General features: G+C 37.2%; 2 protein-coding genes across 9 annotated transcripts; one reads left to right on the top strand and one right to left on the bottom strand.

Annotated features, from left to right (window-relative positions):
* The first annotated feature begins 1,354 nt into the window (after positions 1 to 1,354).
* Positions 1,355 to 7,289, top strand: LOC137723648 (cation/H(+) antiporter 4-like). The gene is made up of 4 exons (XM_088693259.1): positions 1,355 to 1,594; positions 3,820 to 3,933; positions 4,756 to 5,781; positions 6,162 to 7,289. The coding sequence occupies exons 1-4, from the start codon at positions 1,355 to 1,357 to the stop codon at positions 7,287 to 7,289; spliced, it is 2,508 nt and encodes an 835-aa protein (XP_088549385.1).
* A 2,505-nt stretch (positions 7,290 to 9,794) lies between these two features.
* On the bottom strand, positions 9,795 to 15,944 carry LOC137725881 (uncharacterized). Of its 8 annotated transcripts, none has more exons than XM_088693859.1 (10): positions 15,869 to 15,942; positions 15,110 to 15,160; positions 14,603 to 14,681; positions 14,334 to 14,464; positions 14,029 to 14,225; positions 13,483 to 13,548; positions 13,152 to 13,263; positions 12,277 to 12,792; positions 10,716 to 11,053; positions 9,795 to 10,295 (listed from the first exon to the last, which is right to left on the bottom strand). In XM_088693859.1, the coding sequence occupies exons 5-10, from the start codon at positions 14,083 to 14,085 to the stop codon at positions 10,137 to 10,139; spliced, it is 1,248 nt and encodes a 415-aa protein (XP_088549985.1). In that variant the 5' UTR covers positions 14,086 to 14,225; positions 14,334 to 14,464; positions 14,603 to 14,681; positions 15,110 to 15,160; positions 15,869 to 15,942; the 3' UTR covers positions 9,795 to 10,136. The 8 variants fall into 8 exon arrangements, with proteins under 8 accessions (XP_088549985.1, XP_088549983.1, XP_068320813.2 ...); XM_088693857.1 differs by having other exon boundaries at positions 13,483 to 13,610; positions 15,869 to 15,940; XM_068464712.2 differs by lacking the exon at positions 14,603 to 14,681 and having other exon boundaries at positions 13,483 to 13,610; positions 15,869 to 15,944.
* Between the last annotated feature and the right edge of the window lie 999 nt (positions 15,945 to 16,943).

Genomic DNA, 16,943 nt, shown 5'->3' with positions numbered 1-16,943 from the left:
ATGTTTAGGTGTGTTCTTATCATATGGCCGTCTTCCTTGCTTTTAACTTTGAGGTTGAGATTAGGTTTTTGTTGTTTGTTTAATCTGATTAAGTGATGAAACAGTTTGTATTATAGATTCATTTGATTTACTTCAATATGATAATTTAATTTGATGTGATTGTGTTAACATGTTTAGGCATCAACATGTATCGAAAAAATTAACAATTTCGGTAACAATTGAGATTCTTACACCGCTTTGGCTAAAAAAAAATTAATTCTCATAATTGTTAACTCATGGTCTTTTCCGACCCGTCAAGGTTCAAAGGAACACAGGCTCAAAGGAAAACCATGGAGCACTATGAATGATCACTCAACGGTTTGGTTTGTTTGCAAGCAACAAAATTGAGCGCTTCCTCATAAAGTACTTTCCAACTGCTAGGAATGAGTTGGCGTACTGACAACTTTATAACACAAAGTCTCAGGGACAAGCCTACTCAGACATCAACTCCAGGGCACGTGATGACTATCAAAAAGAACATAAGCCTATAAAGGGACCAAAGGCTGACAGATTAAGCGCTCAAGTGTGGACTCTCACCAACTTCAGGGTCAAGCAAGGCACTCTGTATGCGTTGCCCAAGAAAACATACAAGTGGACCTGAATGGATGTCATTTCGCTGCCACGTGTTGATTAAAGAACAGAATGGTAGCTAGCAGGTCAGGTCTACGTATTTGGCGCATTAAATACAAAGGTGGCGGAAGACTCGAGTCCAAAGATTTGGGGCTCAGTGAGGGCCTATTTAAGGACGGGTACTCCTTAGAATGGGTTGGACTAATTGAGAGATGCAGTGGACGTAACCCAGTTTTGAAGGGTGAATTACTTAAATAATGTTGTTCAGTTCTTATCATTCTGATCTTGAGGCCAACAAGGACCAACTACACGACTATACTAGTCTTTGTTAGCCCCACCAAATTTAAGCTTTAACAATAATAAGTTGTGCACTTGTGTGATACATATAAATAACTAAACAATTTCTAATTTAATTTAATTTGTAACAGAGGCAATCTTGAGATCGTGATCTATTACAGTTTCAATTATAACACGAAAACAACGAGGATTCACTAATTTCAACTCGGTGGAAAATGAGACGCATCTAAATATTGTGCAATATGATTCCTTTGGTGGATCTTAAGTTTTTCTTCATGGTTGCCTTGAACCTTTTCCTATTAACAATAGTATAAACTGAATAAATTTAATCTCACATTTCACTGAAAAATAACTACGAGAAAATTTACTAACAAATCAAGCCAAAAATGGTGCACAGTCGTATGCAGATTATAACATAGGACAGAACAAATAATTTTTTTTCTCAGAAATGGCCTCCTCAGACTCCTCCTCCTCTCCAACCCAACCCATCCCCACTCTCCCTAGTGTCTCCAATTTTCTGACGATCAAGCTTGATCGTACAAATTTCACACTTTGGCAAGCATATATGTTGCCCCTGCTTCGCAACAGGAACCTTGTTCCCATCGTCAATGGCACTAGCCAATGCCCTGCCGCATTTTTTAAAAACGGTGACGTCAATATTACTGACACCGTCAATTCGGCCTTTGAGGCGTGGATTCAGTAGGATGCCATGTGGTCTTGCTGGATTTAGGCCTCAAAAGCCGGATTGACGGTGTCAAGTAATATTGCCATCACTGTCCTTAAGAAATGCTGGAGGGCATTGATTGGAGAAATTTTTGGTTGTGACGGGAATAAAAGTAGTACATCACGTGTTTTTATGTAAATTGTGAAAAATTTTATTTTTTAAGTTATTAACTTTTTAACACACATATCCCACCATTTGTATAGTGACACGTGGTGTACAATCTCGTGTGCCAGTCACACTAAAAAATCTCTCCACTAACTGTAGAGATTTTTTAGTCTGACTGGTATACAAGATGGTACACCACGTGTTACTATACAAATGATAGAATATGTGTGCTAAAAGTTTAATAACTTAAAAAATAAATTTCCCACCACTTCTATTAAAACACGTGATGTACCACTTGTGTTCCCGTCAAAATGAAAAATTTCCCCACTGACTGGTGCCATCGACCATGGGAACAAGGTTTCTGCTGCGAAGCAGGGGCAGCATTTGTGCTTGCCAAAGTGGGTAACTTTGTACGATCAAGCTTGATCGTCATAAAATTGGAGACATTAGGTATTTGCTCATGGATACCATATAACAGAAATATTCACGCATAAAAGTTTGAAAGCTAAAGAGTTGCTGATGCTCAACTCTGTTAATTCTGAGTAAGTTCAGATCATTGTATTTATAGACGTAAATTACATAAATTAAGGAAACTTATCTCGAATTACAATTTTACAAAACTGAAAAAATACAAGATAATACAATGACTTATCAGTTGAAGAGTTGGATATGAATCCCAACTCTTCTAGCCAGGGCCGGCCCTAAGGGTAGCCCAAGTAGGCGGGCGCCTAGGGCCCCCATTTCATAAGGGCCTCCAAAAAAAATTTATATCCTGTAATTAGCATATAAATACAAAAAAAAAGGTAAGAAATATCATAATTCATTTGTTAGTGCAGTGGAAATGTTGTCTTCATTTTTCTTTGGCGTGTTGAGTTCGAAATACGAAGCTGCCTTTCAGTTACTAGATTTTTCTTAACTTTTCTTGTTTTTCAAATTTACTGCCAATCCATATGTCCAAATGCATATAAAGTTATAAAACTCAAGTCTCTTTGCAATCTTTTTTCTTTCAACTTCCCATTCTCTCAATTTCTATTGAATGTTTAAACCAACTATTATATGGTCTTAAAGATTGTACTTTAAGGTAATCAAAACTTTGAATTATATATTGTTCTTTTCAATAACTTTTTATTCAATGGATTATTTTAATATTCAATTCGTTAGTGTGATGTTGATTTTAGAAGGGAAAAAAAAAAAAACACAAGAGAAACAATTGGCGTTGAATTTATTATACTTGTCAATCTAGTTTTATTGTTATTTACTCTCTTGATCATCAAGTTTTATTGTTCTTCACTCTCAATCTTAAACTCTTGACTGCAAACATTTAGTACATTTATGTCTAAAAACGTGAATCTATGTAATGTTTAAATAATGTTTGTATATTTATCTTCTTTTGATATTAAATTTTAATGATATTTGATGTGAAAATAAAACTTTTTATGTATTTAGCAAATTCTTTTTTATACAAATCAATATACAAAGAATCAGAAATCAGAAAATTTTAGAACCCCACTTCGAAAGCTCGCCTAGAGCTCCCAAATTCTCAGGGCCGGCCCTGCTTCCAGCTAACACAGACCGTCCATTCTTAGTCGCGGCAACCTGAGCGGGAAACCTCCTTGGTGAAACCGTTTGAAACTTATGTCTTATCAATAACAGAATTAACCTTTTTGACATCCTAAAGCACTTCTAGAGAAGTTACAGACGGTAAAAAGGGGTGGTGACCGTTACTCTGTTAAAAAACTTGTTCATGACAGCTTTCTCGCTAAACCTAGCTAACACAGACCGTCCATTCCAACTATTACTGTTGCACATGTAAATACCATATATAGACTAGCTCTTAGTTTGTTGCTACGACATTCTTTTTAGAGTTGGAAGGGGTTTCAAATTCGAATCTCATCTTCTTGGTCTTCTAGTGGAGCAGTGGCGAAAATTCGTACCAAGAAAAAATGAATAATGTGATTCATCATCCTGTAACAATATGCACGGTATTTCCGAGTCGTGTTAATTCTATAGGCATATGGAATGCATCACAAACTAGTAGGGTGAGTGTTAAGGCATCGCTCCTGCATTTCTCGTTTCCGTTGCAGAACTACACCCTCCCAGTTCTGGAATTTGAAATGACTCTCATCTACGTCGTCACCCAACTCACCCATTTGTTTCTCAATATGTTTGGCCTCCCAGTGCTTGCCGCTCAACTTGTGGTACGTACGTTCCACATTTATCATGTGCCTTTAGTTCCCATGCATTCAAGTTTTCTTTCATCTCTATGGTCGGTCTAGGTTAAATAATCATAGATATATCGATCTCACCTAATGCAGTACATATAGTTGATCGATAGTCGTCCATGAATGTCCGAATTGTCTTACGCGGTTATTTAATTAGGCTTTATTAGAAAGAAAATAATAGTAACAAACAGGTGGATTCAGGAACGGAATTTTGTTTTGTGTGAGATATGAGACAGCTAGCCGATCGCCCTACTGTCACAAATCCCACAAAAACAAACTCCCTCTCCCACTACCAGAAAATAGGGTTGCCCTACAAATCTTTCCAGACAAACCACATTTTGTCGGGTAAAGTACTTTACTTGACAAAATTTTCAGTTGTAGGGCAAAACCAATCAACATTTAGGGTTTACTCAAAATCTTTACAAGAAGGAACAGAGTAATAGGGCAAGGTTATATTCGTTGGACAAGTTTTTGGCGCCAAGTTTAATATATAGCGATTGACAAAGCTAAAATGGTCACACCAAATATGTTTGGTTTTTTTTTTTTTTACCTAGAGACCATAAGTTTTTTTTACTTCGTTAATTAACTCATGAGTGATGCTACATTTACCACATATTTGTACATTCATTTGTATTATCTCTCTAATAGAGTAGAGCCCGCAAACGCATGTGGGTCCTATCTGATGGTACAACTAGGTAATAAGAGTAGCATTTTTGGTGAATTATATTTACTATAGCGGTGACATTATTTGACCAATTAACGGACACTTATTTTCTCAATTTTTGTTGAACCATACAGACTGGAATACTCCTTGGTGATGCAGGACTTGACAGAGTGATCCAACATTTTCGTCCTGAACAAGAGAATCCCATATTTCCTTTTACTAATCAAGAAGTACTCAACGTAATATCACTGTTTGGATTCACACTCTTCAGCTTCTTGATCGGAGTCAAAATAGATTTGGGATTAGTATCGAAAACCGGAAAAAAGGCTATCTACAACGGCGTTTTAGCCTTGGTGGTGCCTCTAATAGCAGGCTTCTTAACGCTGCTCTTCCTCTCCTGGGAATGGTCCTTAGACGCGGACGAGGTCGTGCAGCTTTTTTTCGTAACAGCAATTCATATTCAGGCTCCGTCTACCGTCATTGCTTGCCTCCTCACCGAGCTCAAGATCCTAAACACCGAACTTGGCCGGCTCGCGTTATCTTCTGCACTCGTCTGTGACTTCTTTAGCATTGCCCTAACTATTGTTGCGACGTTGGTGAAAGTCTTGCAGAACGACGCATGGAGGGGCATGATGGACATTGGGGTGATGATAATCTATACTTTATCTGTTTTCTGTGTTTTCCGTCCAATAATGTTTTGGATTGTGAAAAGAACCCCTGAAGGCAGCCCTGTTAAGGATTCATACATTTTCTTCATCCTGCTGGCATTTTTGGGATCTGGATTGTTTTCCCACTGGTGTGAGCTCCCGATCATGATCGGCCCTTTGATCTTAGGGTTCGCTGTGCCAGATGGGCCCCCACTAGGAGCTACTTTGGTCAAAAAGCTTGACTTTATGGTCAATAGGGTTTTCATGCCAGTTTTTGTGACCACGTCCTTGATGAGGGTTACAGTATCCTTAGAAATGCCTCCGGCTCATAGAAGGGTGGTATTAGGCACCGCCATTGTTACTTTTGTGATTTTCTTGAGCAAATTTGCAGCCTCTATGGTGACTCCTTTGTGTTGCAAGATGCCTCTGAGGCATGCAGTGGCACTGGCTCTCATAATGACCAGTAAAGGCGTTGTTGAGATAGCTGCATACACCATCGCTAAAGACACTTGGGTATGTAAACTTTTACATCAATTCTATAATATTACGTGACATGTGAATATGGTGTTAGGAATCAAGATATAAACTATAAATAATACTTGTTTTAGTCTGAATAGATTTATTAGACTACGTAATTGTTGTCGCGAACTGATTTTTCTATATTATTGACCACATCTTTAATAATAGTAGAATTCAAATGCACATTCATATTTTGGTAACGATATTACAACAAAATGCTATGAAAATATTAATTATAACATGTCATATTGTTACGGTACGCTATATTTCTTTATTGCTAACCATCTCTTTATTGCTAATAATCTCTCTAATAGAAGTAGAACCCGACCTCTAACACATTCATGTTCTCCATGGTTTTCTTTTGTTATGTGCAGGTTATAGTTTCTGGGGTCTTTAACCATATGATGTTCACAGTTTTATTGAGTGCAATTGTCGTGCCACCTCTTGTGAAGTACTTGTACGATCCTAAGAAAAAATATGAAGGCTACTACAGAAAAACCCTTCTCAATTCCAAACCCAATTCGGAGCTCCGAATTCTCGCATGCATCAATAGAGCTGATAACACCCCGGCCATAATCAACCTTATCGATGCCTCGTGCCCGACTCGAGAAAGCCCCATCGGCCTCTACGTTCTTCACCTCATCGAGCTAGTTGCTCGAACCACCTCCGTCTTAATCTCGCACAACTTACAAACGAGAGCCCTTTCTAATTATTCCTACTCCGATAACATCATCCGTTCGTTCGTTCAGTTTAAAAAAGAGAATGAAGGAGCAGTCTTCGTCCATGTATTTACGGCTATATCTCCACCCCTATACATGTACGACGACGTATGCACCCTCGCGCTGGACAAAAACACATCGCTCATAATCCTGCCGTTCCATCGAAAGTGGTCGGTTACTAACGGGTCTATAGAGTTGGAAAACCAAGCCGCAAGGACGCTCAATTGTCGGGTGCTCGAAACCGCGCCGTGTTCAGTTGGCATTCTTGTGAACCGGGGTCACGTAAAATGCACCAACTCCTCAGTATCACCTACAGAAACGTATCGAGTTGCATTGGTTTTCATCGGAGGGAGTGACGACTGGGAGGCGCTTATGTTCGCGAAACGCATGGTTAGGGACGCGTGCATTAGCCTGACGGTGATTCGGCTGGTGGACGCGTCCGAGGACAAAGAAAGTTTCACCAACTGGGAGGTGGTGCAGGACAATGAGATGTTGAAGGAAGTAAGGCATAATGGTGTAGGGTACGTGAGTTATGTAGAAGAATACGTGGACGACGGAACTCAAACGACAAGGAAAATACGGTCGTTGATGGACGAGGATGAATACGACCTGTACATAGTAGGGAGGAGATACAACGTGAGAAGCCCTCAGACTTTGGGTCTTGAGCAATGGAGTGAGTTCCCGGAACTTGGGGTTATCGGCGACATGCTTGCCTCGGCGGATTATTGCCGCAAATTTAGTGTGTTGGTGATTCAGCATCAGCAACAAGGGACTAGCTCGTAGGTGTTGGCTACTTAGGGAATTAGGATACTTTTTTTGGTGTATCAAGAACACCATCATTTGATGATTCCACTAAAATTATAACACGTTATTTAGTTTTTTTTATCAATATTCTTAGAAGATGGAGATATTGATCATTTAGTTCACACCATATGATAACATGTGCAATACGTGATGACAAGTGTTTTCTCTCGCTACTTAGACAGTCAAAAACAAAAAAATTGTTTCGAAACCACAATTTTGTAGCACTTCTTGTAAAAATTCTATGGAAGAAAAATGAAGAGGTGGTAGAATAAGTTGTATGAAAAGGAAAATGCTAGGGACGAGCTCTTCTCAGCCAGTAGAGGCTGGCCCCTGCACATAGAGCCATGGTTTTGCGTTGCAAATAGGCTTCAAACATGAATTTGTCAAATGTCGATGTATGTGAGAAGGATGTTAGTAGTCAGTTGAACTGCATACTGAACATTCCACAATTTGTAGCTTCGCCATTGCTTGTTCATGGACGTGGAAGCATGTGTTCTCAGATTTATCGAATCATAATGTTACGATAAAAGAAAACAACCAGCAGCAGCTATACTTGTACTTATATTCAAGATAATCATAGCCATTGGCAAGTATGAAACAAGCAAATGAAGGGGGAAGCAATGAACGGAAAAGAATGTGATTATCTAAACAGGAATTACACAACCACCACCCGTTGCAAACGTTACTTGAAGTAAAATTCTATGCTTTTATAATACAAGTCTTTACAGACTTATCAAGAAGTAACTAGCAACACAACTCGACAACTGACTTACATTACCAGAAAATGTGTTAGTGTTCTCCGCGTGACCTGCAGACAACGCATGCAAAGTTGTAAAAGCGCAAAGAGACTAAATTTGCAGAAGATCAAGAATAGCAGTGTTAGTCAAGCTAATTTAACAACCCAGCTAATCCCTCTGATATTCGAACCCTTTTTGTCTCCACAATCTGCACAGCCCTCTCAACATGATAGCAGAAAACCATGCAGGAGCCCGATCCTGTCAATACTTCATGCATTATCTTTGTATGCACAAAAAACAAGCATCCTCACGACGGTTTTCCATTTAAGAGGTCAGTCAGTTCAGCATCTAATGAAGAGTATGACCTAAATCAGTTTATATGCTGGATTTCATGCCCCATATCCTCGTGGGGTAGAAACATGCCTATACTTAACCTGAACTTCCTATGCCACCATGCAGTACATATAGTTCACTTAAATATATTTAGTAATCTTGAATCATAGCATATAATTCACTTAAACATACAATCTGTGATGTATTATTCAAAGGTTTGAATTCCTAATCAGAAAACGAAATTGACAATACCTAATTTGATGTGATGCATAGTCAAATTACTTCCCCTCACATTTCTGTTTCAAGCTATTTTGATTTAATCGAGAAATGGAGCTTCGGTAATTTAAACTCTTCAGGAAAAGAAAATGAAACTAAAAACTAATTTCTAGAACATAGTAAACCAGAAAAAGTCAGTCAGTCAAAGCGTACGAACAAATCTTCTGGGAACATGATGCCCTGTAGACATAGGATGCACAAGTAGTTTGTCCTCCTCTTTGTGTTCCTCCCTGTTTCTTGTTTCTTATCCAGAAGGGCCAAACCTTCACAGAACTACAGAAAAGTTCTCAACTCCATTTAGCATAATACGAGAAATCATTTCATCAGAAGCATAACTTAATTTTTATTTCAGAAAGTATTCAATGCCGTTAATTATTGTAGCACTTCCATTTTTTTTCCTCAGTATAAATTTTTATGAACTGTTTATTTACTACAGAATCACAGATATGCAGTATCACAGGCTCAACTTCGAGTTTTTACAGTAATTATTACTTCCATGACTATCATTTGAATTTTGAAAATTTAAATTAACGAATGTTAAATTCAGCGTTTGAATATTTCCTTACTAGTAGATACTTAAGAGGATGTCAAAAAGATAAGGTTTAGTAAGAGATTGTCCTTTATAAGCCACTTGATTTGTTTTCTATCTATACAGGCTTACTGCACAGGCTTTCCAATTCAAAAATTTGACACAAGATATTAATTACTTTTCTACGAAACATAATCTTATAATTAAATGAAAATATAACAAAATTTTAAGAGTTAAAAATGACCAGATCAGGCCCAAAGTTCCAGCTTTCAAGTGCTAGCATACTTGCATTGTGAATGTTATTTATTTAAGACAATGTATCGAAAGTTGTGTGTTATATGCGGCAAAAGTCAGTAAGATGTCACGTTTTCAAGAATTATAGCGTTCATGCATACTGTAGAAAGCAACTTAAACTTGTTTGATAAGAGCAAAATAGGCATTCCATACAGTTACCTTGGAACAAAAACTAACAAACTATTCTGCAGTGTTGTCAGCTGAAAGGAAGAAAACAAGGAAACAGGATCGAAGAGCTGACAGCCAATAAGGAAAAGAAAATTTAATTGCATAACTAAATCTCACGAGATCAAGTGAAAAGAAAGTGGAGCATCCTGATTAAAGACCAAGATTGTATAGATAAATTTTCCCATGTGTACACCCTGATAAGCAAAACTTAAAACTATACAATAAGGATAAATAAGACTCTACAATTACCTTTGAACAAAAATCAGACAACCCATTCCACAGTGTTGTCAGCTGAAACGCAGAAAACAAGGGAACAAGAACCAGCACGCTAACAAAAGGTAAAGTAAGAGCTTATTCTATAGCTATTTATCTCATGACCTTAAAAGAAAAAGAGCGATGAGCATCTAGATTAGAGGCCAATATTTGCTAAAAAGGATGAGAGGGGGCAATGAGCTTCTATATTCAAGCAAGTGAGAAGGCAATTGACTCTTATTCCTTGTTACCGAATTTTTTGGCAATTATAGGACGAACATCATCAGCATTAACCAGGGTCTCCAAGAAGGGAAGTAACGAAATCAAAGCACTATCAGACGGATCATCAAACCAACTCTTTATAGGAATTCCATTATTAACTTGCAAGCAGAAGACCTGAAATAGTCAAAAGAGAATAAAGGTAAAACAATCGGTTTATTCAGTAATAACAAGGTTCATTCTTTTCACTTTTTCTCTCTGCCTTTATGTTTATTTTGCAGGTACAAGTATAGTAGGTTAATTATCATTTTCTCCTCTTTTTTGCCTACTTACATATTTTGGTACGACTAGGGTTTTTTTTTTCACCAGGAATAAGATCAGTTTTTACTTAGTACCCACTGCTGGCCCGCTTCAAAAACATAAAGAGTACCGTTCGAGTCATAAATTTTTATTTAGGCAAAAGAAGAAATTAATAATATAGAATCTGAAATAAGGTGCGAGTTCTCAAGCAATAGAACAACCCATAATGCAAAAAATAAGGCAGATAAAAAAATAAGTAAATTCCAAGCAATTAACACAAAAGCCCAAGGGCTATACCTGTGGAGTATTATCAATTATGGCAACTTTCGCAAGATCAACACCCAAAACTGTCAAATCTTTAGTGTAACTGCCATCCAAGAAAATGCATGATTCACGATAAACTCGGCGAGATATAAACTTTGCATATGGATCCAATATATCAAGAAGCTGCGCTGCATATATGCTTTGGCTGGCAGTAAAAATAACAACTTCAAACATTTCTGCAACTCTCTCCAAGAAAGTTTGCAGGTGAGGCCTCCGTTTCACATATACCATGTGCTCTTTCATGTTGAAAAAGACAGTAAATGTGAAGTCCGCGTCATCTCGATGTTCCAATGTAGAATGAACCAGTGTTTCTGCACGTATAGCAACATTACATTTCAGCAACTTATCATCAACGTACATTTCTTGAATGAACTCTAAAAATCACACTGAGATTAAACTGAAAAATATCCAAGTAGAAGACTGGATCTGCAGGAACCCTAGTTGATCTATCCCTGCTAAGGGCATAGTTGGTATGGTGGTCCGGATTTGTACCTTATCATTTACATCATATTTGGAAATAGTATTTCTGACTGATTAAATATTTTCCCAAAAGATCAGACAAAAGTCAACCAAATAGAGAAACGAAAAAGGAAAAATAACATTCCTAGAGCCTTGGTGTACTATATCCTAAGCCTAAATTATAAATACACAAGCACTCACATATATACATATGAATGTATTAATGTGGCCATGGACAGACAAGCACACACTCACATAAGTACATGTGAACATGTTCACATGTAAGGTATTAACTGAAAGAATAAGAGATTTGCTTTCTAGACAGAGGCCAGATTGTTTATGTGGCACATATACCAACCAATCACTCTTATATAAACACTATAAACTGCATTTACAACTAGTCAACACCTTTGAGACAAAATTAACTGAATTTTTTTTTTTAAAAAAAAGTGTTCACCGAACTGTGTCACAGTTTGTGTCATTATGAGCAAATAAAGACTGAACTATAAACATATATATATATATATATATATATATAACATTTTATGTATAACATTATGATGATATTAAGAGATAAGGTTTTCTCGCACACCTATGTATAAAGAGGGTGAATGTGCCAAAACTTCAACTACACAATGGATAGAATCCTAAAATGTTGCACTGAGACCGGAAATGGGTAACACAAAATTTTCCACAACTTCATTAGTAATTTTCAACATTATGGCTTTCAATTTTGACTTGTAGGCATTTTGCTAGTATACCATCTTCATGTAGAGTTCAGGACGAGGTTCTCTACCAGTAGCATAGATCAATGGACTTTGATGAACTTGTTAAGGGAACTAAATGATTTCAATATACATTCATTAGGAAATTTAAAGAATATTTGTCATTTAAGTCTTAAGATAACATTTAACAAATAAAATTTCCAAAATTAGCGATTAAAATCTCCCAACTGGTCTAAAAAATATGTCCGATGTAACATTAAAATGATCTAAAAAATATGTCAGATGTAACGTTAAATGATGACAAGATAGCACACAACCATATGAAAACACATGCGTATAGCATTACTTACCATCCAAATCAAGTACAAGAGTTACAGACTTTCTTTTTGAAGCTTCCTCGGGCAACATGTTGGGTTGATAATTTGATACCACCTCTGATAATTCTGGTAAGTTTTTTATGAACAACTGTGGATCAAAGGACTCTGCCTGATTTGAGTCAGAAGAGTTAACAACCGTTTCCAGGTTGCAGGGGCTCATCTGACCAATTCCCAAATACATTTCAGCACAATTTGTATCTATCATGGCTTCTTCACATGATTTGTCATCATTAGTATTAAAATTACTGCTTCTGATAGTGTCTTCTAGGAAAGGCAATACCATGTATTGCTCAGACACATCAAAAAACATATTTGGTTCAGCTGATTTGTAGTCTTGGAAGCAATTCATTTCACTTATATCATCATGAAATGCATTCTCGTCGAAGGGTAAGCTTGAAATTATCATGTCAGAAATGTAGAAATCTGATACATCGCAGGTTCGATTATCACATGAACTTCCGTTATCATCACTGTCACCAGCTCCTAACACTGAAAAGGCAGGACAAGATTAGCATATTAGATAGTATCTCGTCTGAACATGTAACATTACATTACATTAAATGACAAGGAAGATTAGATTATTTATTTGAAACACGTTTACCAGTTTACCACCCGAAAGTGGTTGAATTTTATTTGGTCAAATAACCTAATATACTGAATAAAGTTTTGAGGATAGCTTTACACTTGGTTCAGGGTTAACACATACCCATCCTATTTGTTCCTTTTTTAATTGTATAAAAGAACTGAGAAGGGGTTGTTTTATTCAACTTTGGCTGGGGTTTCAATGGCAAAACCACAAAGACCCAGTAGATTCTCTATACGTTCAATATACTGAGTTTGAGACATACCTGCATCAATGTCAGCATTTGGTTCATTATTTTGTTCGCCGTTCACTTCACTGGACTCCAAAGCAGGAGAGAAAATTGTCTTTATGTCTGATGGGCAGGCCTGACAGGAGTCCTGAAATTAATAAACAACCGTTGGCATACAAGCTTATAAGGAATTTTAAGGCCCACAAGGTGCAATTCTAGAAAACCTTGAGCAAGAAGACAAAGATGAGAATAATGAATTTTTATTTACAGGTTACTCAAACTTCATGAAATTAAAGGCAATGCACTGTGAAATGACAAACAGAAAAAATGGTACCCACAACACCGTAACTTCAAAATAAATACTTGCCATTCTTTTGGTGGGAGAATCGCATGACTGCTTCTGAATTTGACCAGTTTGCTCGCCCAGAAATTCCTGATGTTCAATTGCTTCATCACTTCCAATTTCTATAGTAGAAACTTGTGTGCTTGAAGAAACTATGAATAATAAGAAGCTCTAATATTAATAATTAAACAAAAAAAATTTAGATGCAGATAGTTTTGCATGGACTGAATCAATGTCCTTCATTGAAACTTCCATTGCATGCTCAATTAGAATCATAAGAAATATTTGAATAATGCATTTTACAACTAGAAAGCCAGCAAGCTCAAATGCGTGGAAAATTAACATAGACTTTGAAATTCTGCATTTTTTTCCAGACTTTGCTAAGCAGTGCAACCTAGTATCATAGTTTACCATATTACTAATACCCACAGAAACTTGCGTGGAATGTTCAAATCTGGATAGGCAGTATGAGATAACTTGATCACATCAATACAAAGATACATAATGAAGTCCTTACTATAATACTACATGATAGGTCAAACTTAAACTTCTTTATGTTTGGTTTCTTACCCTCCTGACAATTATTACAAGTGTCAAAATCTTCTGAATGTTCCGATTTCCTAGCATGAGAATTCTTGGAAATCACACTTGACCTTTGACATACACGAAGACCATTTTTTTCTCGTAAACATCCCATGCTTGATTGAGCCTTCATCTTGAAAGATGGCATTTGATCTGTACGTGTGATGTGCACCACAATCTTGACTCTGTCATAAAAATAAAAAAAAAATCAAGATAAGAATAAAGTAAATGATACTAATCTAAAAGAAACCGTAACAATGGGAACCATGCAGTAGAGAAATTAAGCAACATACAGTTTGTAGTGGGGTCCACGTATCTGTGTCTGGGGTATCTAATCAAATATTCATAGTACTGATGATTAGCAATCTAAACTCCAAGCTTTTTGAAGTTTTCCAAAAACTGTGTCGAACCGTCGCTAATGTATCTGTTTGGGGAGGAAAAAAATTAAGGCTCCTCGGCACACAAATAAAGTAACTTGCACACAGATAAACTACACATGATAATAAACAAGTGCAAAAGCAAGATTTCACCTAGTAAATTGGGAAATAAGTTAATTAATTACCAAAGTTATCTTCCCCACAACAATCAGTAACCATGTCAAAGAATATCGTAATCAACTGCTGATTCTCTTGCATCAGATGCTGAGGTCATCCATTAAAAAGTAAAATATTCAATAAATCCATCTAAAACTGGACTTCCAAAGAAGATGCTACAATTTTGCAACTACAACCATATATAGTTTGTTTCTCCTGTGTGTTGACAACAACGTAAGACACCCTTTAACATCAGCGATCACATTGATGGATACCATCCACTCAACATGATTAAACAGCTGCAAGATATTCACTACATCCCGCATGTAAACACCCACATGTTTAAATTCCCTTTTTCCCATCTGAAAAAGAGAGAAACTTCCCTCCTCCCCAAATATAAATGAGCAGCGATGATACTTTTCATCTCAACTTCAAGAAATGAAACCTAAAGTCAAACACTGGGCTATCCTTAAAACAAGTAAACTAACCCAACAAACAAGGCTTGTTAACAAGGCTATTAAAATTCCCTTACTAACCAGAAAGCTTTCATGCCGCCACGACACAGCCACAGCCTCCTCAGCACACCACTGCTCAAATCACCATCTAAAAGTCAAAATTATTGTGTTTACAGATTTATGCATTCCACGAAATGATCCAAACATGATACATCCGAATCAAGGAACAGAAAAATCCATCCAAAATGGCCTTTGACCTCAAAATTTACAATACTATCTCGTTGAAATCTAAGTAAACTCAAACGCCGATTCCAAAATCTACTAAAAATGCATAATTTCTTCTTCAAAAACCATATTTCTTGAAAAAAATTATGAATTAAAAACTGAAAAATAACCACAAACACACACGCACACTAAAGATAACATACTGATTACCTAAACAGGCACAAAATCGAAAACCCCAATGTGAAAGCTCCGAAATTTCCAAGTAAAAGCTCGAGATTTGAAGTCAACCAAACCAGACCAAGAGACTCATTACGAAAAGCTTCTAAATTCCAAAACCCCATTGACCAAAACAACTACTCTCAAATCGTGTAAGCATTTCCTCAAAAGAAAGAACAATCAAAACCCGCAAACGAACTTAAAACCCTAAACACGAAGCTCCAATGGCAGTTGTATACAGTTAAATCAACCAAATTCAAGCACTGAAAAAGCAATTGAATTCGAGCAACAGGAACCGTAATTAGCTAAATTAATTAGTAATTATTTAATAATAATTATACTGAATAGTGGAAATAAAAAGGTGAAAAATTGAAGAGGAAAATTAGGAGAAGAAAATACCTGTAGAGAAAGCTGACCCCCTCCCCCTCTCTCTCTCTCTCTCTCCCTCCCTCTGTAAAGACTCTGTTCTTCTCTCTCTTAACGGTCAGACACAGTTAATATGTCGGCTTCGCTCGGATCATACGGACGGCTCTGATGGGATCTTCGCCAAATGATATTCGCCAATGGGAGTTTGCCACGTAATCTGTGGAGCCAGCTTACAGTGACTTTTTGACACGTGCACTTTCCCGGAAACAGAGGGAGGTGTTTTTGTTGCTAGGCAAAGACCATTTTGGTGACCCTCTTATTTAGCGCGTGAACCACTTCGTCAAAGCAAAGAAAATAAAAATTCGGGTAAAATACAAAAAATTATCTCAACTATTAATCTCAAGATACTTTGATACCTCATCTTTTAAAAATGACAATGTCATAGCTCATCTTACGAATTTGTGCCAATGTCAGACCTCCGTCAGTTTTTCTGTTACTTTTTATGTTAAATGCTGATGTGGTTAGAGACGGGATTCACGCACTAATCCAACTGGATTAAAAAATAATAAAATATATTTTTAATAATAAAATATTCAAAAATTTAAAAAAAGTTAAAAAATTAAACAAATAAAAAAGGCCTAGGGATGCGGGCCTTCATTTCTTCCACCCGCACCAACCCTTCTTTCTTTCTTCTCTTTATCTTTTCCCGCATCTATCTCCCATTATAACTCCCTCTTCTCTATGCAACCATCGACGTCGAGGAGGAGAATAACGGTGGGAACGAGGGGAGGGTTTGAAGGTGAAGAGAGCGGAGGTGGGAAGGAGATGAGGGTTTTAACAGCCGAGAGGAGGAGGAAATCGAGAGGTCGAGAGAAGGAGAGAGGTCAGACAAGGTGTGGGGTCGACGGCGAATCAGACGGAAGAGAGAGGTCGGAGGAGGGATCTGGGTGTGGGTTTGGTATATGGCGTACGGACTCGACCCACTCTTCTCGTTCAGAGCCAAAAGTGCCTCTTTTATCATCTACAAACAAAATTTGCAGCCAAAATTCAAAACCCAAAAGCAAAAGCTGGTGGAGAAAATAAAGAAACCATGATCTGAGATCACGAA

This window comes from Pyrus communis, chromosome 5, assembly GCF_041283825.1.
Source record: "Pyrus communis isolate YQ-2024b chromosome 5, ASM4128382v1, whole genome shotgun sequence".
Lineage (NCBI taxonomy): Eukaryota > Viridiplantae > Streptophyta > Magnoliopsida > Rosales > Rosaceae > Pyrus > Pyrus communis.
The sequence above is the reverse complement of the archived record's forward strand: the minus strand, read 5'-3'. Positions and strand labels throughout refer to the sequence as shown.